General features: G+C 40.4%; 3 protein-coding genes and 1 long non-coding RNA gene across 5 annotated transcripts; 2 read left to right on the forward strand and 2 right to left on the reverse strand.

The window, feature by feature from the left end:
• Positions 1 to 612: 612 nt before the first annotated feature.
• LOC148322848 (ADP-ribosylation factor-binding protein GGA1-like) lies at positions 613 to 8,871 on the forward strand. 2 transcript variants are annotated; one of them, XM_088317647.1, is made up of 17 exons: positions 613 to 725; positions 2,145 to 2,229; positions 2,483 to 2,558; positions 3,659 to 3,757; positions 3,869 to 3,992; positions 4,243 to 4,343; positions 4,440 to 4,520; positions 4,642 to 4,779; positions 4,865 to 4,946; positions 6,143 to 6,256; positions 6,338 to 6,487; positions 6,576 to 6,649; positions 6,752 to 6,939; positions 7,155 to 7,351; positions 7,418 to 7,587; positions 7,668 to 7,778; positions 7,854 to 8,871. In XM_088317647.1, the coding sequence occupies exons 1-17, from the start codon at positions 683 to 685 to the stop codon at positions 7,962 to 7,964; spliced, it is 1,944 nt and encodes a 647-aa protein (XP_088173773.1). In that variant the 5' UTR covers positions 613 to 682; the 3' UTR covers positions 7,965 to 8,871. The 2 variants fall into 2 exon arrangements, with proteins under 2 accessions (XP_088173773.1, XP_088173772.1); XM_088317646.1 differs by having other exon boundaries at positions 6,335 to 6,487; positions 7,854 to 8,870.
• Positions 8,872 to 9,909: 1,038 nt separating this feature from the next.
• Positions 9,910 to 14,310, forward strand: LOC148322849 (uncharacterized). Its single transcript, XR_015846583.1, has 2 exons — positions 9,910 to 10,793; positions 13,599 to 14,310. It is a non-coding gene; the product is annotated as an uncharacterized LOC148322849 (long non-coding RNA).
• Positions 10,384 to 11,661, reverse strand: LOC148322850 (leukocyte cell-derived chemotaxin-2-like). Its single transcript, XM_088316097.1, has 4 exons — positions 11,536 to 11,661; positions 11,341 to 11,452; positions 11,119 to 11,270; positions 10,384 to 10,758 (listed from the first exon to the last, which is right to left on the reverse strand). The coding sequence occupies exons 1-4, from the start codon at positions 11,576 to 11,578 to the stop codon at positions 10,592 to 10,594; spliced, it is 474 nt and encodes a 157-aa protein (XP_088172223.1). The 5' UTR covers positions 11,579 to 11,661; the 3' UTR covers positions 10,384 to 10,591.
• On the reverse strand, positions 12,560 to 21,746 carry LOC148322851 (putative ATP-dependent RNA helicase DDX17). The gene is made up of 13 exons (XM_088316096.1): positions 21,348 to 21,746; positions 21,028 to 21,187; positions 20,846 to 20,942; positions 20,355 to 20,488; positions 19,983 to 20,048; positions 19,010 to 19,151; positions 18,679 to 18,839; positions 18,386 to 18,558; positions 18,205 to 18,315; positions 18,057 to 18,118; positions 17,104 to 17,163; positions 14,579 to 14,812; positions 12,560 to 14,114 (listed from the first exon to the last, which is right to left on the reverse strand). Exons 1-13 carry the CDS (start codon positions 21,395 to 21,397, stop codon positions 13,585 to 13,587), a joined length of 1,980 nt encoding a protein of 659 aa, XP_088172222.1. The 5' UTR covers positions 21,398 to 21,746; the 3' UTR covers positions 12,560 to 13,584.
• Between the last annotated feature and the right edge of the window lie 1,376 nt (positions 21,747 to 23,122).

A 23,122-nucleotide genomic window follows, 5' to 3' on the forward strand; every position in this document is an offset into this window, starting at 1 on the left:
TCAACAAATTATGTCCAATTTAATAAATTAATTGCAGTTTTATATTCCACAGGATCAGATTATTTTTGCAGCACTGAAAATTTGGAAATAGTGCAGTTCTATTTTAATCTAATGGGTTTAGGTAAAGTGCAAATAACTTAAAAAACAAAATGTGATGCGTAGTGATTAGTCTTACAAGCTCGATCCACACGCAACCACAAAATGTCGGATTAAAAAAAAGGAAATAGGGGGGAGATAACTCAAATGCACCCTTACGATTTTTAATAACGTCCAACTCGTTTAACTGTTTATAAACAAGTCAAACTTCCGGTACAGTGACGTAGATTTCCCCGATCATAGACTACAATTGTTATTCATACATCGTATAGCATGAAATGAAACGCGCGTAAAAAAAACAAAATAGCATCATTATCTTGTTAAAAATAAAGCAGTTTTGTTTTTTCCAAATTGTAGGTAAATAATAATGTTCACGCCATATCTAAATCTTTTGTAATGTATTTGGACCTTTAACGGAATATAAATGAAGTTATTCGGTTCAATTCGCAACATTGAGACGTGGTCGCGAGGTACAATTGTAAATGTTGAAATCTATTTCATTGATTTCTATTTCTATATCCGCCTCTACGTGCCTTTACGTATCTCGTCACTAGGCAGACGCACGGACGACATAAAACTCGCTGTGATGGCTGCTCCTCCCGATTCGGAGAGTTTGGAGTCTCGCATTAGTGAGTATTTGCGCTTAAATAAACGCGCTTTATTGTCAGACGGTCACACAACATACATAATATAATTTCTGCGTGCTAAGTGCGAGGTGTCAATTTGCCAAAGTGGGCAACGAAGGCGGAAGGCGGTTCCGTGACTCACAAGATGCTAACCTAGCTACACAGCTACCTGTACCTGGCAGCTGTCAACACAACACAAACCGGCGTACTTTTAGCTTCATGGCTTGATTAATTTAGTGCTGTGCTGCATCACAGGACGTCGGGCACTCTCGGTTGCAATATTGCTGCTTCTTTGTCTATTAATGCCGTTGACCCGTAAGAAAGTTCTGGAATTGACCGAAATATCGTCGAGACTATACTGTCACAACTAGCTGACGTTGACGTTCATTGTAACTTAATATTGGCTGTTTTTCTGTGACAAGGGAATATCAAAATCAGTGATTTGCAGCATTAATTTAGCCGAGATCGTATTTTACATTTGGAAAATATTAACGACTCACCACTAAACAAAAAACGCCACAAAAAATGAAAACACTGGTTATTTATACACTTCCTGCCATCTAGTGGAAGATCATTTAATCGTTCTGCCTTTGATTTTCAAACCCAGCTGTTGGATTTGACATTATTGGGATTTTCAATCAACACGTAGAGTAAATATAACATTGGGGAAGCTTATCAGGAATAGCCTCATAATGAAAGTATCCCATTGCAGTAGCTAGTGAGGTGTACATTGATGAACTATAGGTGATGACTATCCAAGCTGCATGGTAAAGCAGCCCAATGGGATGTTGGAATAGATGGCTGAGCAAAGATACATTATTGATACTAAATAATTTTCATATCAATTAAATGCCATTAGATAATAGTTTGCAGAACACCACATGATTTCTTGACTTGAATAAGGGCTGCACCATACAAGAAAAAACATGCATATGGGGTGTTGAATAGTGCAATATTGTTATTGTTGCGATATGTAATATGTACAATACCTAAATGATATTTTCATTCATAAAGATTTCTTTTTTTTTTCATGCAGCAAAATAATCAGGCTCAATGTGTTCTTAGCTAATTCATTGTAATAGCTTTACATTGTTCCGGTATCAAGTTACGTCTGACACGGGACGTTATTGCAAAGACAATGTTTTTTTCCATATATTGTGCTGTCCTAATGGAATTTATCCAATTTTCCAAATCTTATGTGTTATTGACTGGCTGTCACATGAGACAGAGAATCTGAAAATTTACTGAAAAACACCCAATGCATGCATATGATGTCTAAACAAAGGATGCCTGATTAGCTCCAGACAACGTAGTGCACAACATAACTACTCTTGGGTTGACATCTTTTCTTCTGTAACTTTACTGTAGTTATAATAACCATTTCATCCACCACTTCTGTTTTCTGACTGTTTAATATTTCAGACAGAGCAACCAATCCACTGAATAGGGAAACCGACTGGAGCAGCATCAATGCGTTCTGTGAACAGCTCAACAATGATTTGGAGGGGTAAGAGGAGGGGACAGGATGTTGTTGTTGTTGCGTTATAACTAGTTAATCATCCACGACAAGGAATATGCAAATTAAATCATTTCTACCAGTTCGCCATTTTCATTCTCAGTCTAAAACGAACCATTAAAAACCCAAACTGATTGCATTGGTCAAGTCAAACGACATTTCTGTCTGGCCACACAATGAAGCAGGGCAGCAGAGTTATGCGATCTTATTGTTGTTCAGTCTTTGTTTTTGTGTTGTGTTGCAGACCTCAGCTGGCCACCCGGCTGTTGGCCCACAAGATCCAATCTCCGCAGGAGTGGGAGGCCATGCAGGCTCTTGTGGTAAACTCTGATTACGAACAAGTTTCTGTCTTACATGCTATTGATGCTCCTGGTTTAAAGCAGCCTCTTTTACGAAGAAATCCCTCAAAGTAGTTGCATCAGAGCCCTAACAGAGCATCCTACAATACGCTTTTGTGTGGAGCACAACAAGGTGGGAAAAGAGAGTGTCGGGTGTTATGCTTCACTCTTCTACCATGGCAATCCCGGTGCTTCCTATTTACTGGATCCGGTTTATCTCGCTCCCCATTCATGATGTGGCAGCTTGATTGGCTTGTTTTACCAGCTAACTCTGCTTATCATCATCCAAGTGCACAAATCTTTTTTAGGCAATGCATGTAGAGTGAACCATCTCATATTCTCATTTCTGCATTTGCAAATTCACATAGTTGCGGATTTAAAAAAAAAAAAAAAGCAATCAATGCAGGTATTGTTTTGGCGACGCGGTGTCTCGGTCTCAACTTCTCAAGGAACTATGATGAAGTGAGTTGAAGAGTTTTGATTTTGACACACATGCTTGCCGCCATCCTTTGTCATCTTGGTGTGAAGTAACAGTTAAAATGAATCGAGGAATTACTTTCAGACAAAAATAGTACTTGGTTATTTAGTCATTTTGTGACGTCTCTAAAGATGTTCCATGACTCATTCGTTTTCGCTGCCACGTTGGCAGCATTGTAGCGAATGAATTACAATGGAGAGCAGTGACACAATTAGCATTTATCATTGATTGTGCGGCTTTGAGTGATTTAGATCAGTCAGTCAGTTTATTACAAGGTTTTTGTTTACGCTATCACTCCACGCCTTAATCCTTACGGTTCTTGCTGGAAAAAGAGTGGCTCACTGGAACGTACCAAAATGATGAAACGGGCGACCTTAACCGGCCTGCCTGGGCAGACACTCAATGGCCACTGAGGCAAGTAGTGGTGTATCAAAATCCAATCAAAGAAATTAAAATCACATTCATTTGCTTGAATGCTTGCATACGGTGTCATTATGGCTAGTGGTACGTGCCCTCGCCGGCCATGTAATGAAGTGAAGCCACTCGTTCTCATGAAATCCATTGTTATGTTTGATTTGCTATAACACGCATGCTTCTTCACCAGGTTCTGGAGTCGTGTATGAAAAACTGTGGGAAACGTTTTCATAACGAAGTGGGCAAGTTCCGCTTTCTTAATGAGCTTATTAAAGTGGTTTCGCCAAAGGTAGGACGTCCTCTTGAGGGTCGCTCCTGTGCACAATCCTGGATTCTTTTAACCCCACACAGTACATGTGATGTGAGCTGCATGTGTATATGTGTTGTTGTCCTCACACAGTACTTGGGTTCTCGCTCACCGGAGCCAGTGAAGAAGAAAGTCTTGGAGTTGATCTATAGCTGGACGTTAGCGTTGCCTGATGAGGCCAAAATCGCAGATGCTTATCAGATGCTCAAGAAACAAGGTAGGAGGAGTTGACTTAACTTGAATATCCAGCTCAAGATTTATGTGCTAGAATGCTCTTTGTCCCCACTCGCAAAAATAATGCAACGCGTTAGTGTTAGTAGAACGAGACGACAAGTCGGACAACTTAAATGTAAAAACAGCGTTCCACAGATGTTGCCTGCAATTGAATACAAACTAGAAAAATTCAACAGCCCAATAATTAAGACCAGGAAAAATGAAATCACTGAATCTTTTCCCTTTGATTGCAGGTATTATCAAACAAGATCCAGAACTGCCGCCCGATAAACTACCCAATCTTCCCCCACCCAGACCTAAAAATGCTATTTTTGAAGATGAAGAAAAGTCTAAAGTAAGAACCCTGTAACCAATATATGGACGAAATAGGGCTTTTTTTTGTATGACAATAATGGATGTCTCCTTTGAATTCTTCTCTTGGCTTTGACAGATGTTGTCTCGCCTGCTGAACAGCTCGCACCCTGAAGACTTGAAGGCCGCCAACAAACTCATAAAGGAAATGGTTCAAGAGGTAAGCCCAAAGTCAAAACCAGCCGAGGCAATCCGTTCTTTTGTTTAATTACAAATAATGCAAAGAGATCGATAGTCAAACTGTTCATGGCTTTTGTGAAGTCGCTTTTTATTTGTTGTAGGATCAGAGGCGTGCTGAAAAGGTGACCAAGCGGGTGGGCGCCATCCAGGAGGTAAAGGAGAGCATCACTTTGCTCACTCAACTCCTGCAGGACTACGATGCCAACACGACAAATCAGAGCAACTCTGAGCTCATACAGGTGAGTGTAACGAGTGTCACTTTATGTTTTAATTGAAGTTGAAACTCCATTTTGATCACATCACATGCATGTGTTGTGTTTACAGGACCTTTACCAGCGCTGTGAAAAAATGAGACCCACACTGTTCAGATTGGCAAGTGATACGGAGGATAATGATGAGGCTTTAGGTGAGCTTGATTATTCCTTTACAATACTTTATCACGGGGATACAATAAAGACCCTCGTACAGAGTGCAGGGCTCCAGACTACCTTCATGACTAGGAACTCAGTTGCCTATCCTGAAATTTTAGGTGTGCAAGTACAAAATGTAGGGGCACACATTGTAAATGAACGTGTCTAAATATTCTCTTTTGCCTCATTTTTACTGTATTACTGATAAATTAGCTCAAGTTTGAAGTTAAAAAAAAAAATCTGCACTCCCGCGCATGCCCAAGTAGATGAAAAATTTACTTGCACTGTCTCAAATTGTCAGGAGAAATTCCACCTTTAGTTGGAATATATAAAAAGCGCAGTTTCAATAGTTGCACATTTGAATTTAAAATACACTTTTTAAAGTATTCCTTAGCACTTGTTCTCATTCTGTCATACCGTTGTCCAGCTGAGAATAAGATGTCCTTGCATCAAGTTGTTTGTCACGCCCAGTTGAAGTTTACTATATTTATATATATATAAAAAAAAAAAAGGTTAAACATTCTGTATTTACTCAACAAAATGTTCAGACGAACCATAATTTGGTTTAACGGAAATCTAGATTAATACTAATATAATGCGAAAAGACGTTACAATAAATGACTGCTACTTTGCACACATGGAGCATCACTACAATCAGAGAATCTTATAATCAGCAAATAACAACACTAACAGCCGTGTTATTCTTTCTCCTTTGAGGGAGCAATTAATATTAAAACTTGTGAAGTACAATTTCTTGGTATCAATTATGCTACATGTTTCCTAGTACAGTGGTTCTCAAATGGGGTATTAGTATGTCAAAGTAAAAGAAATACTGTAAATAAATCTTTAATTTCTGCATTGGACCTGAATATCAACAGTATCAGTATATAATTGATTGCCATTGTCTACATACCTAAATATGTTGAGTTGCTTGTCAAAATACCGTATTTACACACACGTGTGGTTCAACAGCAGCCTTAAAGGCACTTTCAAATCAGTCCCTCGAAACCATGAGCAGCATTTTGCTCTAATTGGTCTAAAGAAACGTTGCATGCCGATTGCATTGTCCTCCAGTACAAAGCCTATTGTGGCCCGAACAACATAAGCCACAAAGCTGTTACTCAACCACAATCCGGATCTTTTGTGCAACTTATCGACACAATAAAGAGCATCTTCTCTTGGCTGTCCGCAGCGGAGATCCTGCAGGCCAACGACAGCCTGACCCATGTCATCAATTTGTACAAGCAGCAGGTGAAAGGAGAGATTGTGAACAGCAACAATGCATTAAACGCACAAAAACAGACAGGTTGGTGTGATTGCTCGTGAATACATTCATTTCAGATTTCTTTTTCCACAACTTTTTTTTTTTTTTTTTCTCACCCAGAAGTGGGGACAGCACTGTTGGATCTGTCTGGGTTAGACACGTCGCCCCAGTCGCCTCCCTCCTTCCCAGAACTCCCGACTCCAACGGACAGCCTCAATGTGACCTCACAGGAAACTGGCATCTCCCTACTTGATGATGAACTCATGTCGCTTGGTAACTCCCACGTCTTCAAAAACAAAGAAGAAAAATTCAGGTCATGGAGATGAAACACTCAAACACTTTGTGGTATTTTCTCACTCAGGTTTAAGTGAAGGAACACACACCTCTAACCCTCCTTCCCAGCCAGAGGACTCTACAGCCTGGGACTCCTTCCAGGTGCGTGGCAGGGAGTTGATGGAATGATCCATTGATTTATCTGTGTGATTTAAAAAAAAATTTTTCCAAATGTATTTCATTTGTCTCAATTTCTCTTTCAAGTCATCTGACAGCATCGATGCAGACACCCCAGCAGCACCCACTCTGCTCCTGAGCCCGGAACCTTCCTCCCATTCGCATCCTGTTTCTCCCGCCTCTGCTCCCAAAGGCTCAGTCTTGGATGAGCTCGACTTATTAGGAAAAACGCTTCTGCAGCAGTCCCTCCCTCCCGAGGGCCTGCAGGTCAAATGGTACAGTTCTTCTTGACTTTCTATGCCTTTAAACCAGTGGTTCTCAAACTGTGGTCTGCGAGCCAGAGATTTGCGTTTGCAAAGTAATTAGCAATTAATGATTAGTTATGACGTTTCATTTGGAAAAAAAAATGTGATATCTCTTCATTCTATTGGACACTTTTTGAAGTCCCTTAGTAGTAGTGATGTTCATCATTCTTTGTGTTGGTATGCAGGGACAAACAGCAGGTCAAACCAACCCTGAGGGATCTCCAGAGCAAGTCGGGGTCTAATATTACCCCCAAACCCATCCCAGTGTTCAGCTCAGACCGCCTCACACTGCCCCTCCCCTCTGAGGCCACCAGCGTTGAGAATGCAACTTCTGAGGTCTCATTGGCTGATGTCTTTGTACCTCTAGAATCCATTAAACCTAGTAAGTAGACATATCTACTTTTTTAGTTCTACATCAATGTAACCTTAACATGGATTCGCCCACCAGGTAGTCTGCTGCCTGTGACTGTCTTCGATGGACACAGTCTGCGGGTTCTCCTCCATTTTGCCCGCGATTCGCCGCCATCTCGCCCTGACGTGCAGGTGGTGATTATCTCCATGCTGTCCTCTGCTCCCGTGCCCGTCACAAACATAAACTTGCACATCACTGCTCATAAGGTCTGTGAGGATGTTTTTTTTTCTTTCTTTGTCATTGTGATGTCTCTGTGTGACTTTGTTATATGTATTATCGCCCGCAGTCAATGGCAGTGAAGTTGCAACCGCCATCTGGAACGGATCTGCCAGCGTTCAATCCCATCCTTCCGACTGCTGCTGTCACACAAATCATGCTATTGGCAAACCCGGACAAGGTGCGCCCAAGTGTTGTAGTTATGTCCGCACTGTGAATACATCCCTGACACCTCCTTGCCTTTGTGTGCTTGTAGGAAAGAGTTCAGCTGCAGTACAGATTGAGATTCACCTTGGGCGAGCAGGTGCACAATGAGAGCGGCAGTCTTGAAAACTGGCCTGCTCCTGACACGTGGGGGAACCTATAGCGGCAAAATCCAACCTGACAGACTCTTGTCCACCAAACTCTTCGCTGCGTTGACACTCCGTACCTGCTCTGAGTTTATTTGTTTGCGGTTTTCCACCCTTTGACACCTGCTCATGCTCTGTGTGCGCTTCACTTTAACTGACTGCTTCTTAACACCACCTGGTTTTTTCATTCTTTTAAAGACTGTGCGACAAACGAAGAACTGACATTCACTACTGCATGCGCATATGTGCTTCAGGTCGTTGGCCTAAAGCAGAACGTTGGACTTTGTAGATTTGACCTTTCACCTCTGCATGCTCTGCCATCATGACGTGTCAGGAGACAAAAAAAAAGGACATAAGCATTACCTCCTTCTAGTTTGTCAAACCAAAAACTGCTGAATCATTTTTTTGTCTTGTCAGTAGGGACTTTTCCTTTTTTGTCTAATGGAAAAAAAAAGTACTGTGACATTGTTGTGTATTTTCTGCCATATGTGCCTCTTTCTCAGTTCTGTTTAACTTTTAGCACATTTGTTATGTGATACATCAGTTAATTCAACAAGTGCAGTGCATCATATTTTAATGTACATTCATGAGCTGTTTTATTTTATTTTTTAGTAGGATCTCCATTCAATCGTGACAAACCATGGCTCTTGATATATCACCATTACATGAGTAAAGTAAAATTTAAAATGCATGAAATGGTTTGCTCACCAAGTCGCAACCTGGAGCTTGGTGTCTGTCTCAGACATCATCTTTTGAGCTCCGCAGTCTGAGTACTTCCTCACGTTCTCCTGCTCCCTCCTTAGCGTGACTGCTTTGTAAATACCAATGTACATTTGACCTGTACAAAAGCATAAACAGTGCTAAGATATGATGGAGTAATAAAGTTTTTGGTGGAGGTGGGGACTAATTTAAAGAATCGGTGCAGTAAGTATGTGTCCTTGGCGCTCCGCTATTATAATTGACACACCAGCCTTGTTTGCGGGCCTCGTGTGTTTACAAAACCTCAGTCATGTTTGACATGTTCACTAACAAATATTAACTAGTTGACATTGGCCCATTGTTTGTGTTTGCGTTTATATGCTTCATCACAAGGTACGCTAACAAACAAGGAAATCAATAATAGCTAAGCAAAATGGGGTTTAATTTGTGCAGCAAGTCTTGACTACTGTTTCTGTTACCTGTTTGGATTCTTTTTAAATGTAGTTTTAACTTAAAACTACAAATACCAGTAAAGTATATAAAATATATATATATATATATATATATATATATTTGCATGGTGAATATCAGTGGCGGGCCTTCAAGGCCTACTGTGGTGGCCTAACATAATCAAGAAAAAAATGATCATATTCTTCACATTGATGTCATATTATAGCCTAGCGTTGTATTTTTAGGTGAGTTTTTATCCAATCAGAATTCTGCTAGCTTATGTTGCCAGGCAGGTTTCACAGTACCAGTAGAGCGCACTATTCTTTCCGAGGCCTTCAGATGCAATTGCGCGGGCTTCTCCTCTCTAAACCAAGACTTTTAGATTTGATAGACAGTTGCATAGCCAATCAGATCACGAGGTGGTGTCAATGAACCTTCACGCTGGCCTTACCCTGCAGGCGATGAACGCTTTTGTGATTGGATACTCACTCGTGAGAGCGCAGTGCTATGCGCATTCAACACACCCGGAAGTCCTAACTGGCGACCGTTTGAAAAGCTAAAATATATTCTTGCTTTTTTTAAACCACAATGGCCGAATAGGGGAAAAGTGTGGATTTAATTAAACACCCGCAAGGCCATTTTCAAGACGGACCTTTCAAGAGAAGCTAAGTCGTCCAACACTTGCTCAGTACTATGTAAGTGTGTTTCTGTTTATTATTTGTCCAGCCGTGGTGTCATAAATGACATGAATGAGTTTTTATGAGGGGGATTTATTCAAGTAGGACCAATATAACTTCACTGAATGCCCGATTGAACCTGTAGCGACATAACCCCTTCTCTGATTGACGCAAAATGTACCTGGACTAATTTTTTTCTGCAATAGTTACGGAATACAGTTGTTTTTTTATTTTTGTTTTTTTTTTGTATCCGCTATACGTAACGCGTAACATGTATTTCGTTACTCGTATGATGTGCACACTCGATGATGTTGAAATGTTTCCAAAATAGTCACGTTCACTTTTTAAATTACCTGTGTGAGTTCTCATCTGTATGCGAGTTTACTTACAGGAATTTGGATAACAATTATTTTATTGGTGACCCAGTAGCAAAAGATGTTTAATGGATCTCGAATCAATGTTAAGAATATGGATTTTTGGTTACGGTTGAAGATCTACATTGTATTTTGGTTGAATTAAAACATTTGAAGTAAATATGTAATTAATGTTGAATCTATGGTATCTGGTCGATGCCTAAAATACTTTATAAAAAATATGACAAACGCGCACACACATGAATCATGACTTTATTCTTGTCTCATAATTTGTATTCAACAACAAACTGTATTAATACAAATAAAACTTTAGAAACTTTGCTGACAGGTTTGACTTATTTGCAATTCTCATGATTAGTAGAAATCCAGTGGATAAATCTTGTCCCATGGTGAATTTGCCACAATTTGGATCATAATGTCATTAAAGTGCCCAAGCCCGGATGCTCAGAAATAACCACTGGGGTCACTCTTGTTGCACATCTCCACATGCACGTGTGAGGTGATTTCCGGGTAGACGCTCTGCATGGCCGTCATGACGCCCAGACGCTGGCCCTTGCTCACAAATCCTGAAGTCTTGTCCGGGTCCACATAGAAGAGTTTGACACAAAGACCTGCATGGAGGAGATGAGTGAATGTGATGATGAAGGTCAGTGATGTGAAGTGGTAATAATAATATTCAGTTATTATGAGAATTTATTTGTCCGATGTCTCTCCACTATTACTTTGTACATTTGTACACATATCTGTAATTTCTCCTCTTTTACGTATAAAAAATGTCAACCAGTGTAAATGACAACACAATGTTAATTTCACTGGTGAAGAATGAGAGATTATTTGGGAGCCTTGAAGCTAGGAGCATTGTAACAGAACATAACTTGTATCTCAGGGTAACATGGAGGACGTCCATTATTTGTGTTTTTTTTTAGGGGGGGGGTTGTACTTTAGGGTATAGATGTGAGTGCAGTGCTCACCTTCACCCTGAATTACGAGACCTGTGTTGATGGCCGCCTTAGAGGGGTCGGTGTAGACTGTGAGTCCCCTAGTGATGGTGAGGTCAAATGGAGCGTAGACCACGGAGCCGTCAATACAAGCGATATCCAAACCTTGGTGAGTCCTGCTCTCACTGGAACAAAACACACACACACGTCAACAAGTCCATTCACGTCTGTTTGAATTGAGTTCAACCACCTTACCGTGGGGCTCCAAAGTGGCCTCCACCCCAACGGTCATATGTCCTTGGGGCGTTACGGTAATTCCCCTGGCATAGCTGGCCGAAGGTCACACCCTCGCACACACACACCTGAGCTATACACAACCACATACATACATACGCAAGGTTAACATGAGATGGGAGAGAGGAAAGTTTTGAGAGGCACCAAAGTTCTCACCAAGCAGAGCTGCGAGTAGAGCCACAGTCTTCATCATCTTCATTGCAATGACTCCACTTGGACCTCACGTCGGCTTTTATCCTCACCATGACATCACTGATGGGGGCGTCCTGCCCGTCGCTTACAACATTATCAAAATTCTGGATGACAGCAAGTTACGTCAACAAATGGCAGGCATGCACACAATTGGCAAACTTTAGTTTGCATTTTGGCCCGAATGCTGAGTGTTAAAGTTCTTCTTGAGTAAGACTGGAAAGTCTTATCAGTAACTTATCACAAAGGGAAAAAAATGTCTATGAACTATAGCCATGTTGACTTTTTGAACAACCTTTATATATATATAAATATATATTTTTTTAACAATAATATAAATATATACATATAAATGCACACGCATCTTCAGACTGGAATAGTACAATGGGAAACCCATCTGTTCCTAAACTACTCTCCTTAATTTCAGATATGCCCCTTGTCCACTCATATCGTATTTTATCCAGTTTGTTTTCGCGTGTTGGTGTTTCTACCCTTACTTGTATTTTTACTTTTACTCTGTACAGCAACCTTGAGAGTCCTGAAAGGCGCTTCCAAAAAAAATTTATTATTATTATTATAGAAACATTTGGTGTCTTTGCAGACTGATCAAACTCTAATTTCTCCCCAATATAATTTTTTTCTTGTCAGACGGTAATTTCAAACAAGTTATTTTTAACTCCTATGAGGGTGTGTAATAATTTTTTTCACTTGAAGTTTGTTGTTTGCTTTTTTTCTAAATGAGCAAATTGGTTACATTTGAATGTACAAGGTTGTTTGCGGTTATATTTTTTTCTTGATGTTATAATTTATTAAAAAAAAAAATTCCTATCAATTGACATCAGAATATCTAAACAATACTTGGAATGTGTCAGCATTTAGCATTTATTGTTTGATTTCTTCAAAAAGAAGTATAGGCACTGTGTATTAATAATTTGACAATCAATCACAACAGCATCTACTTAATATGACAAAATATGATTTCCACACAGCGTGACACAACTAAGAGCTTTAATCAGTGTCAAAAATTCTACAAGGTAGGATAAACATCACTGTTACAGAAGTTTGACCACACAGGCAATTAATGAAACTTCTCAGATATTAAAAAAACACAAAACTGTCAAAGTCTTTAAAAAAATCTTAATATGTTAAATGAGACATTTACAAAGAAATATTTAGGAATTTTTATGAAACTATGAATTCATCTGCATGAAAGATACATTTTTTATATATATATTTTTTTTAACTTGCATGAAGTTTCTAACAAACTAAATCCCCACAATGCAGTCTGCACGTACCTTGTATTTACTATCACAAAAAAATATTTTCAAACAAACACGTTCAAAACTTCCATCAAGAACTACTCCCTACTAGTTTAAATACAGCCGTTAGACAAATCAGAACAATACGATGCTTAGTCCATGTATAGCGTACGAAATGCCGTGAAAACTGTGCTGGCAGCGGAACTCCATCAGGAACGAACACAACCCCACAAGATGGTGGAAAATTATTATTTTGGTGGAAACGAGACTCCTGAACTCACCTCAAATTGTTTCCTTGGTAACAAGATGCAACCACAAAGCAATACTGTTATTGTGACGAGGTCAGTGTGTAGCACACTGCAAAAACTAAAACTGTCAAGATATTTCTTCTTACCAAATTTTGTGCATTTCACTTGTTTCACATTTTTTTTCCTCAATAGAAATCTTAATGTGTTAAGTATAACTTGAGCTTATATCGCTGGTTATGATCAATTTTGCTTCAAATTCGCAATAGCACATAGGTACTTTAACTATGCTAGTTTTAGGACATGAGTGAACATCTGGATGGGTGGTTTCTTGGAACAAATGTTGCCAAGTCAAATTTTCCAGATCCACTGTCAGGTGATTTTAGATAACATATTCCGCATTGGATTGTTTTTCAAGGCAAGTTTTGCAGTGCAGACTTGTTCATCTAATTGTACCTTATAAATTGGTAGGTTGCGTGGCCGGCTCATGAACATGTGTGAGTTGGTGTGATTTACTTCCTACCAGGTGGTGGTGGTTGTGCAAACTGGAAGGGAGAGTGCCCCATCAGGCCCACCACGGGTTGGAGGGGGTTGAACTGCTGAGCCATTAGAGGCTGGGGACCAGACGAGGGAGGTGGGACTGGCCCCACTTCGCCACCCACTGCTGAGGAGCCCCCCCTGGGACCGCTGTACTGGCTCGTACTACTACTGCTGCTGCTACTATTAGCCTTCTGGTATGAGCTGGAGCTGGAGCTCGAGCCATAACTGCGCCCTCCATTCCTGCTGTTGCGATCCCTGTAAGACGAGGAAGAAGATGAGGAGGAAAGGCGGTCGCCATCCCGGCTGCTCGAGCCTCGACTGTCGCGGGAATCACGGCCATCACGTGCGTCACGGCTGTAGCTGCTCCCGCGGGCATCTTTGACACTGCTACTGCTGCTGCTGGTGCCCCCCCCAACTGAGCGCATTCGCCGCTCACACTCGTCTTGGTACATCAGGTTGGGATTGTTGGAAGTGGAGCTGCCTCTGAAACGGGGACGGCCACCTTAGAGAAGGAAGGAATATTGCTGTTCTGATTTTTTTTTTCTTTTTCATAATCACATACTTTTGACCAGTATTATGCTTAAAAATAACACTGTTGATCTTTAATGATTATTTTATAGCGAGTGAAGATCCATCCATTGATTCATATTTAGTTTTGGAGTGGAATTTCTGGTTGAACATAAGACAGGTGAAATTAATTTGACTTTAGGATTTTCCTACCAATCCATTTCAATCCCACGAATGCCCTCCGACAAAAGCTATGTCACCCTTAGTACAAAATCCTGAGAAGAAACCTCAACAATGTTGAGTAGTGTAGTGAGGAGTGCGACATTGAAGAGACCAAGCAACCCTTGAACAGGCGCATGGCAGAAAATACGCGAGGAGTTCATTCGGGTCCCGAGAGACCAGCCAAGGTGGGCAAATAGCAACCCCATTTTGACCACCTCCACAGAAAACATTCCTCACCTCCGCCTCCTCCACGTCCAGTGTCAACCAGCTGCAGCAGTTTGGGATTGATAGCTTGCCTGGCCTCCTCCAGAACCCGGATCAGATCACGAGCTTGCCGGAGGTTACCCGGAGTAAAGAAAGTGTAGGCGGTGCCTTTGTTGTTGCTGCGGGCCGTGCGTCCGATCCGATGGATGTAGTCTTCCGAGGAATTGGGGTAGTCATAGTTGATGACAAACTTGACATCCTCCACGTCTTTTGGACATTCAGGGAAGTAATAATGGGTTGAATGGGGTCAATGTGATGGCGGAAGTTGGGGAAGGGGAAAACAAAAATACTAGTCAGAACAAAATAATAATTGCGTTGAACATTACAAGTTTTATGCTTTTGAGAAAGTCACTCATTAGTATGCACTTACCTGTCATTTTTGTACAGTATACAATTAGTATGTGACAACACTTACCACAAATCAGGACTATGACTATATATAAAAATATATATATACGCTCCATTGCTCCATTTGACCGTTGTTGAAGCCGTACGTTATCATATATTAGCATAGATACCCACCTCCTGGACAAACTTGGACATTTACATTGAAAAATGTTAATTAGAGAAGAATTTTGGGGGGTGAAATTGAATTGAGATTCTGTATGTTAAGCACAATCCTGCTCAGTACAGAAGTGACAATCGCCCTGGCCAAGGTCAAATTGATTTAAAAGGGGAATTTTTAACTGTTTAAATTGATTACAGTTCGGACAAGATTTAGAAGTTGTAGTGGGGACTGATTTGAGGTCTGTTACGCATTACAGATGATAAAGGGCTCTGTAGACCGATCGGAGGAAGCATCTCAAAGGCTGGAGGAGGGGAAGAGGAGTCACCGTACTTACTTACCCTAGGCTGTATCAGAGATAACGTGATTACATTATCACTAGATAGATTTCTACACCTCCAACCCCAACCTCTCAGCACTCCTGCGAGGTGAGCAATTCCAAATGCCATTTTTAGTGTTTACAGCAAAATAATCAAAGCTGTTCAAGATGTGACTGTTGCACATCATTTCTTAAAGACAAACCACTGCACTTTCCTGCTGCCTTCAAATGTTACTAATTCTGTGTCTGTTCACACAAAACAGACAATATGAATGGTATTTTTCCCCAACTCCAACCAATTTGAACTGAACTGTAAACTTAATGGGGGGAAAAAGGTACGATCAGAACCAGAATTTTTGGTTTACGTCACACCGCTAACAATTAAACATTTATGAAGTTTCACCGTTGGAACCGGCCCCAGAGGGTGACCGCAATCACGACGTGGGTCGTGATGAAAACAAGTTAGCCGCCCCAGCACTAAGGTAAAGCCTTGCGGACGGCTTTGCCCTGTCAGTAGAGTCCTGCATGCGCAGGTGATTTGTTGACAAGTGGAACTTGTCAGCACTGGTCTGTTTTGATGGATACAAAGAAGAATGGTTATAAAAGTCTATAAGGACTAAAATAACAGGGGTGGAGCTAAAGTTGGAGTCTGAAAATGAATGAAAGCGTATAACAAAGACACTAAACGTGTAGAAGAAGAATAGTGGACAAAGACAAGAAGTTGAACTGATGTGTGGAAGAAGAATTAGGGAGAGAAGAGGGCAGAGGGACAAACAATTACAGAGAGGTGACTCCTCCAGGCCAGGACTCCTGCCAGCCAGGACCAGACATGACGTCCGCAGAGGGAGAGGCCGGCCGCCACAGCCAGTGGTGGTGTGTGTGCTGGTGGTGGTGGTGGTGGGGGGGGCTGAATCGCTGGGGAGGGCGCGCAGCCTGCAGCACAGCCGTCCATGGGCGACTCTGGCTCCGATCCACCCTCAGCTCCCGGTGGATGAGTCGCTCTTCTCGTGACGCACCACAGTGTCTCTTAGCATCAGTGGCACCAATTGAGAGCTGATTGTTCTGTTACAGACATGCTTGGTTGACGCTTGGAGCTCCCCCAATCAATGTGGTGCGCCACTTGGACGATGGCGTGGCTGAGGGGAGCCCACCCTGACAGCCCAGCAGCCCCCCATGCTCGCCCCCTCCCCAGTCAGCCAGGCGGGCGGTGTCCTGGCAAGGAGGGGAGAGAGCATCGTGTGCTGTGTGGGCTCGGAGATGGCTGTGCGGGACCGATTAATCAGGCCGTCTCTCTCCCAAAAGTCGGCTTTCGATTAGTCATGCCTAGGTCCGGCTGCAGGCTCCCGAGGGCCTGTGTACTTCTAGTTGGCGGAAGAGAGACTTGGAAACAAACAAAGAAAAGAAAATGAAAAGAAAACAAATGAACACAGAATTAGGTTAAAGGTCGATCTGCATGACTAGCCTCACCTCTTACATAGACACCTTACATTCATCTTTAAAGGTCTTCACTTCATTATAAACATGATTTGCTTCATAGATGCACACTGATCTGAGAAGCAAAGCATCATTTATTTATCAAAGAAGAGAGCGCTATGTGCTAGTGCCTTATTCTTAACTATACGAATCAAATGTTTGTGTACAAGTGCGAGTGACATTGTAGCACTCAAGACATACCCAAACCACGGGAAGCCACATCAGTAGCGATGAGGATTGGAGCTTTGCCACTGCGGAACTCTAAATCACAAAGAAAAGATGATTCAGGGTCGAGACTAAACTTGGCGGTGTTTAGAAAGTTTACTTATTGGCCACAACGTTAGGCACATTGCAGTGACATCCAATAAAAGCGTTACCGTCACTTCCAGACTACAAGCCGCTGCTTTTTGCCCACGTTTTGAACCATGCCACTTTAAATGTGACGTGGTTTATTTATGCCTTTTTTTGTAAAATGATGAAAATTAAATGATACCAGATGAGCTCTGGCAGGATTTCTAGAATTTTCAAGTGTGTGACAACGAAATCACTACACATTTACGTCAAGACACAGCATGCAGAGATCAATAACTTTTCTGCGACTTTACTGTGTCACGAGCCATGTTCGGAAACAAAGAACATTTACTGAGGTTTACTGTATTTAAAAGTTTTTAAAAACCCATTTCTGTGACACCTTTATTTGTAAATATTCCATGTTACACTGTGGCTCCACGGCTAATAATGCAATAATAATAACTCATAAATTCATCACAAATTGACTCGGAAAGTAAATATTCACATTTCCACAAATTTTCACGATATGACTGATAAATGGGCAGACGTTTGTCAGGGGAAAAAAATCAATTATAAAATTTAAAAAAATATTGAAAAAAAGAAATTCAATTATAAAATAAAATGTAAAAAATATATTGAAAAAAAATGTCAATTATAAAACAAAATTTAAAAAAATATACTGAAAAAAAATATTTGATTATAAAATAACATTTAAAAAATATATCTAAAATCAGCTAATTTTATTTACATTTTTAATGGATTCTCTATATGGAGGATTTTCACTTTTTGGGTGGATCTGCAACACAGCCCCCGCCATAAGAGGTAGTTCACCGTATTGTGACTGTTAAGTATGTTTGTTGTACCTGTCAAAACCCAGTCTCTCTCTGGCTGGCTCTTGTCACCATGAATACACATCGCTGGCCACCTATAAAAACAAACGGAAGTCAGTAGGCAGCTCTGTCACGTCACTCAATAGTTCCTCAGAATATAAAAGCATCGCCCTCAGCTCACCCGTCACGTCTCATCCTACGTGTGAGGTCATCACATCGCTTCTTGGTCTCGACAAAGATGATAGTCTTGTTCTCTTTCTCAGCCATAATCTCTTCCATCAATTGTATCAATCTGATTTAAAAAAAAAAATGATTACAAAAATAACAAGCAAACAGGTCTGCAAAGTTAATCAGCATCTTACTTGTTGTCCTTTTCACTATCCATGCACACGTCAACGATCTGAAGGATGTTGTGGTTTGCACTGAGCTCAAGTGCGCCAACATTGATCTGCACGTAGTCTTTCAGGAAGTCTTCAGCCAGTTGACGCACTTCTTTTGGCCAAGTGGCACTCCACATCAATGTCTGTCTATCTGGCTAGACACGCACAAATGTCAAAAAGCTCAAAATGTCATTTGAGTGTTTTTTAGAACTTCAAAGATCATAAGGACATAAATATGGTTCCCATTTGTGGACTGTGTTTATTACTGGCGTTACCCTGATCTGGTCGACAATTTTGCGAATCTGGGGCTCAAATCCCATGTCCAGCATGCGGTCAGCTTCATCCAGAACTAAATATGTGCAACGCCGCAGGTTGGTCTTGCCTGCTTCAAGAAAGTCAATCAGACGACCTGGAGTGGCAATGCAAATTTCCACCCCTGGAAGGAGGGAAACAGAGAAATGAAAGACTACAGAAAAAAATAAAGGTACAGTGGATTTAGAAATTTGCCTATATATTTACATATGACCGCTTCTCTGGAAAGATTTTTTTTTTTATAAGAATACTATACAAACAGATCAACAATATTTAAGGGTTGATAGTGCATACCTCTCTCCAGATCTCGGATCTGGGGTCCTTTGGGCGCGCCCCCATACACACAAGTGGTTTTAATGCGAGACGATTTCCCGTAGTCGTACGCCACCTGCTGGACCTGCTGTGCAAGTTCTCTTGTGGGGGCCAGAACCAAACACTGGAGAGTAGAAAAATAATGTCATGAATCCATCTTTCTCAACTTAGCCAAAGCACCTATTTCACATTTACATCATCAAACAAAGTTGTCCCTAAACGCATGTATGTTTAATGATAATGGTGACTCTTTAAAACACAAACATGCTGACTCATTTTAAAACATTATCATCTTTATCTGAACATATCGCATTATTCTGCAGTATGAATGGCAACAGATAAACACATACACATTACACAGGTATTTGAAAATTGTGCTTTCTAGTGCAAAGAGCCTTTAAAGGATCACTGGCGTAGATAGATGAACAATTATAAATTACTTGCAAATAATATTCACTGGTAATAACACTGGTCAACTCATTTTTATGTATTTATTTATTTTTTAGCTAGATTTTTTTTGTGCTGGTTATTAATCTGTCTTTGTTTGTAAATCTGTATAAAATATGTAAAATAGTAATAAATGTAGTAATATTTATAAATTAAGGGTTAAAATCAGCAACAGATGGAATTTTCTGTAATATCGCTGTAAATTACAACACGTGGTAAAATATGTATTGCAAAAACTTTTATAAGTCAAACTTAAAAACAAAAAAAAAAAAGAAGACATTTTTGAAAGCAAAAATATGTTTAGGGACACATAAATCCATCTCAGATTTAAAATTGCTTTTGCCCAATTTTCATGCCAATTATGTGAATCTGGATAATTTCCTGTGGCACAGCTGACGTTTTGTCAGTAGTTTGGAATCAGTGCCATAAAGACCCATTATAAAATTGTGTTAGAAATATGCAGCAGATGACTCTCAGTAATAAGTATATTCCGCTTCTCTTTACGTACAATGGGTCCATCTCCACGCTCCAGGTAGGGCTGATGGTTGATGTGCACAATGGCTGGCAGTAGATACTGTGGATGAATAAAAGGGAATCAAAACAATTCTATTAAGTATGAAGAACAGGATCAAATTTGTTAACAGTAGTGACTTGGGCTAATTTAATCAGCATTTGTTGTTGTCAACCCCGCTGTGCAATAAAAAAAAAAACCTGATTCATTGTTTGAAACAAAGCATTTTAGGGGCATCTGTGATACTGAGCCGATTAGAAAGTTTGTGTTTTCCTTAACGTTGTGGCCAGCATGTATGGAAACATAACATAAACAAAGGGAAATACCAATGTAGCAAGAGATCTTTGTAATATAAATGATGCCTCTTACCGACAGAGTCTTCCCTGAGCCAGTTTGAGCAATTCCCACCATGTCTCTCCCACTGAGGGCAAGAGGGAATCCTTGAGCCTGAATGGCTGTTGGCTCCTTGAAATTTTGCTGCATCAATACATCCATTACATATTCTAAATGGAAAATAAATTAAACACATGTATTAAGTACAGAAGACCCAAAGACAATTAGTCTTTTGATTTTATTTGTGGTGATGTAGGTTGTGGGAGTGGTGGATTTTTTTATGCATCGGTAGTTGAGTATTTATTCTTCTGACAACATATTACTTTTACTCCCTACATTTGAACAGGTGTGTACTTTCTTTCTTTCATTACTTTGTCAAAATAGACTTGTTACTTTATTCTATCTCAATGGATGACGACAGGATGTAAAAGAAATACCGCTGCTTAAGTATATTTAAGATTGTATTTTTTTTACTTATACCCAACACGAACTGAAACGAACGGATTTTCAAGATTGCAGATGCTTACGGGGAAATTTTGCTTGATGGAATCCGGTGACCGGCTTTGGGCAGCCTGTACCTCGAATAGATATTTCTTTCTTCCTTCTGAACTCCTCAATTTCATACTGTGGAGAGAAAACAAAAAAATGGTGGTGTTGTGGTTTATCGATAGCCCATATTGGAGAAACACAAGTTAAAATCATTTATTACCTGAGCCATGCGCTGAACTTCCGGATGCTCGTTGTAGAAGTTCTTCTCAAATTTGGGGAGTTCATCCAGATCCCATCTTTTCTTCCGTAAACGATCGCCGGGACTACCGAATTTTTTAATCGATGATGAGCCGCCTCTGCTGGACCCGAAACGAGGGCTTCTGTAACATGATGACAAAACCACTTTAATGATACGTATTCGGCTGTAAGAATTTAGATTTATGCTTTTCGTAGCGCTCGTCTCAAAACGTGAAACGTCAACGTAGAAGCAAGAGCTGCAGTTAGCTTTAAGGCTACATTGATTTTACTAAACATTCTCACCCCCTGTCACGACCACGGTCTCGATCTCGGTCTCCGTAAGAACCTCTCATTTTGAAGACTCGGGTCCTTATGGGGGATAAAGAGGTTCTTTGGTATTTGTCAAATTTAGCTCGCTATTCCCGATTTATGCTTTTCGGGGCTTGTGAAAAAGATTACACTGCGACGCGCCTACAAGTTCGAGCAAAATATGCTCAGTGTGTAACGCTGGTTGGGTTGAACTCTGACGTCCTTACAAACTCTTGGTTTAGGAAAACCAAAAAAAGTACTCAATCGCGCATCTTTAGTGATACAAAATACGTTTAGACTGCTGTTAAATTGAAGATAACAGCAATATTGTTAGCTTAGCAATTCGATGGGAGCTGAGGGCACGCTGATTGGCTGGTTGCAGACTGGACACGCCTCCAAAATATGATTGACACGTTTGTTGTTCTCCACCTGATTGTGTTTTTTAACCACCTAAAACCAACATAATCGTAGTTCAAGTGTTTATTTTAAACAATAGATACAATGTCATCATTTCGTCACAAAATTTAGGAAACGGGTTTGTGCTTTTTGGACCTGCCAAATATGTACTATCGTGATAAAGGGCTGTATGGTTGTGTCTCCTTGTAATACAATCAAGAAGATTGTTTTCAAAAACTAGAACTGCGAGTTTCTTGTGTTCTTCATAATGATTTAACAGTGTATCGTGTGGTGGTGGTGGTGGTATGGTTTCAAAACGAGGAAAAATACTTTTGTCAAAACGTTTTTATTTCCCTTTAAACACTAACAAAATTCAACAGCAAAAAGGTATATAACACCAACAATATACAGATAAAAAGTATACAGCAGAAACATAACAGGAATGTATAAAAATTAAAATAGTAAAACATACCACTATATGAAGCAATGCCATTAAAGTCATAATCATGAAATCTTTTTCAGTGCTTCAACTGTTATTCACAACATTCTTTTCTTTCCGGAATGCGCCTTAATGTAATATATCCAATTTAATTATGGCATCCTAAAATTGTATTAAGATGATTGAAGAGCACTAAGATTAAATGAAAGGCTGGATAAATGATTTATTAATCATTGCAGACCTGAGGTTGGCAGAAATGCAACTGGAATAGTCGTCGCGGCCGGAAAATGGCATTTGTGTCCACTGCCCATTGCCTGCACATTAATTTGGAATTTACTTTGGCTCTGGTCACTTTACCTACATTCGACACACCGTTTTGCATTTGCCACAACACGCAACTGTTATTTAGAGGCAACATTGGGAGTTTACTGCCGTGCTCCATCAAACATTTAAGATCACAAACTACTGGCTGCCGCAAAAACACAAATTTAACAGCACCATATTAACAAAAGTCTACTAAAAACACGGACCATGTTCTGTCTTGAAATAATAACAGCAATAGTATGGGTTAGCTCCAGACGCCTCCCAAGATTTACTGACATGAGGCTCTTCCATTTCCTTTTTGCACAGCATCTCTGAATCATAAAAGCAAGAATTCCATTTTATTTCATGTCTTTGTCTGTCATAACCAACCTCCTGACTCAATGCTGCCTTAGAAAGTTGGTGCCAAGGCTGCCTTGATCTGGAATGCATGCAGTGACCTTAATTGTGGGATTACAATCCAGTGCATACCACAGCTGGGCCGTGATGCATATTCACTAATCTGTGTGGGCGTTGTCCTTCTGTCAGTCTTCCTGGCCCACTAAAATCTCTCATAAATCACATCCCTTGGTGATTCACAAATATTAGCAGGCCATCAGCTTCAGTCACGCCA

The sequence above is a fragment of the Idiotropiscis lumnitzeri genome, chromosome 15, assembly GCF_059441095.1.
Source record: "Idiotropiscis lumnitzeri isolate Australia: NSW breed Sydney's pygmy pipehorse chromosome 15, RoL_Ilum_1.0, whole genome shotgun sequence".
Taxonomy (NCBI): Eukaryota; Metazoa; Chordata; class Actinopteri; order Syngnathiformes; family Syngnathidae; genus Idiotropiscis; species Idiotropiscis lumnitzeri.

Coding starts and splice junctions, on each gene's coding strand:
- LOC148322850 (XM_088316097.1), bottom strand. CDS start 11,578: ATGAAGATGATGAAGACTGTGGCTCTACTCGCAGCTCTGCTTG. Junction 11,453..11,535: donor TCTACTCGCAGCTCTGCTTG/GTGAGAACTTTG, acceptor GGTTGTGTATAG/CTCAGGTGTGTGTGTGCGAG. Junction 11,271..11,340: donor GGCCACTTTGGAGCCCCACG/GTAAGGTGGTTG, acceptor GTTTTGTTCCAG/TGAGAGCAGGACTCACCAAG.
- LOC148322851 (XM_088316096.1), bottom strand. CDS start 21,397: ATGAGAGGTTCTTACGGAGACCGAGATCGAGACCGTGGTCGTGACAGG. Junction 20,049..20,354: donor GCTCAGGGAAGACTCTGTCG/GTAAGAGGCATC, acceptor ATTCATCCACAG/TATCTACTGCCAGCCATTGT. Junction 17,164..18,056: donor GAGAGACTGGGTTTTGACAG/GTACAACAAACA, acceptor TTTGTGATTTAG/AGTTCCGCAGTGGCAAAGCT.
- LOC148322848 (XM_088317646.1), top strand. CDS start 683: ATGGCTGCTCCTCCCGATTCGGAGAGTTTGGAGTCTCGCATTA. Junction 726..2,144: donor GAGTTTGGAGTCTCGCATTA/GTGAGTATTTGC, acceptor TTAATATTTCAG/ACAGAGCAACCAATCCACTG. Junction 6,488..6,575: donor TGATGAACTCATGTCGCTTG/GTAACTCCCACG, acceptor TTTCTCACTCAG/GTTTAAGTGAAGGAACACAC.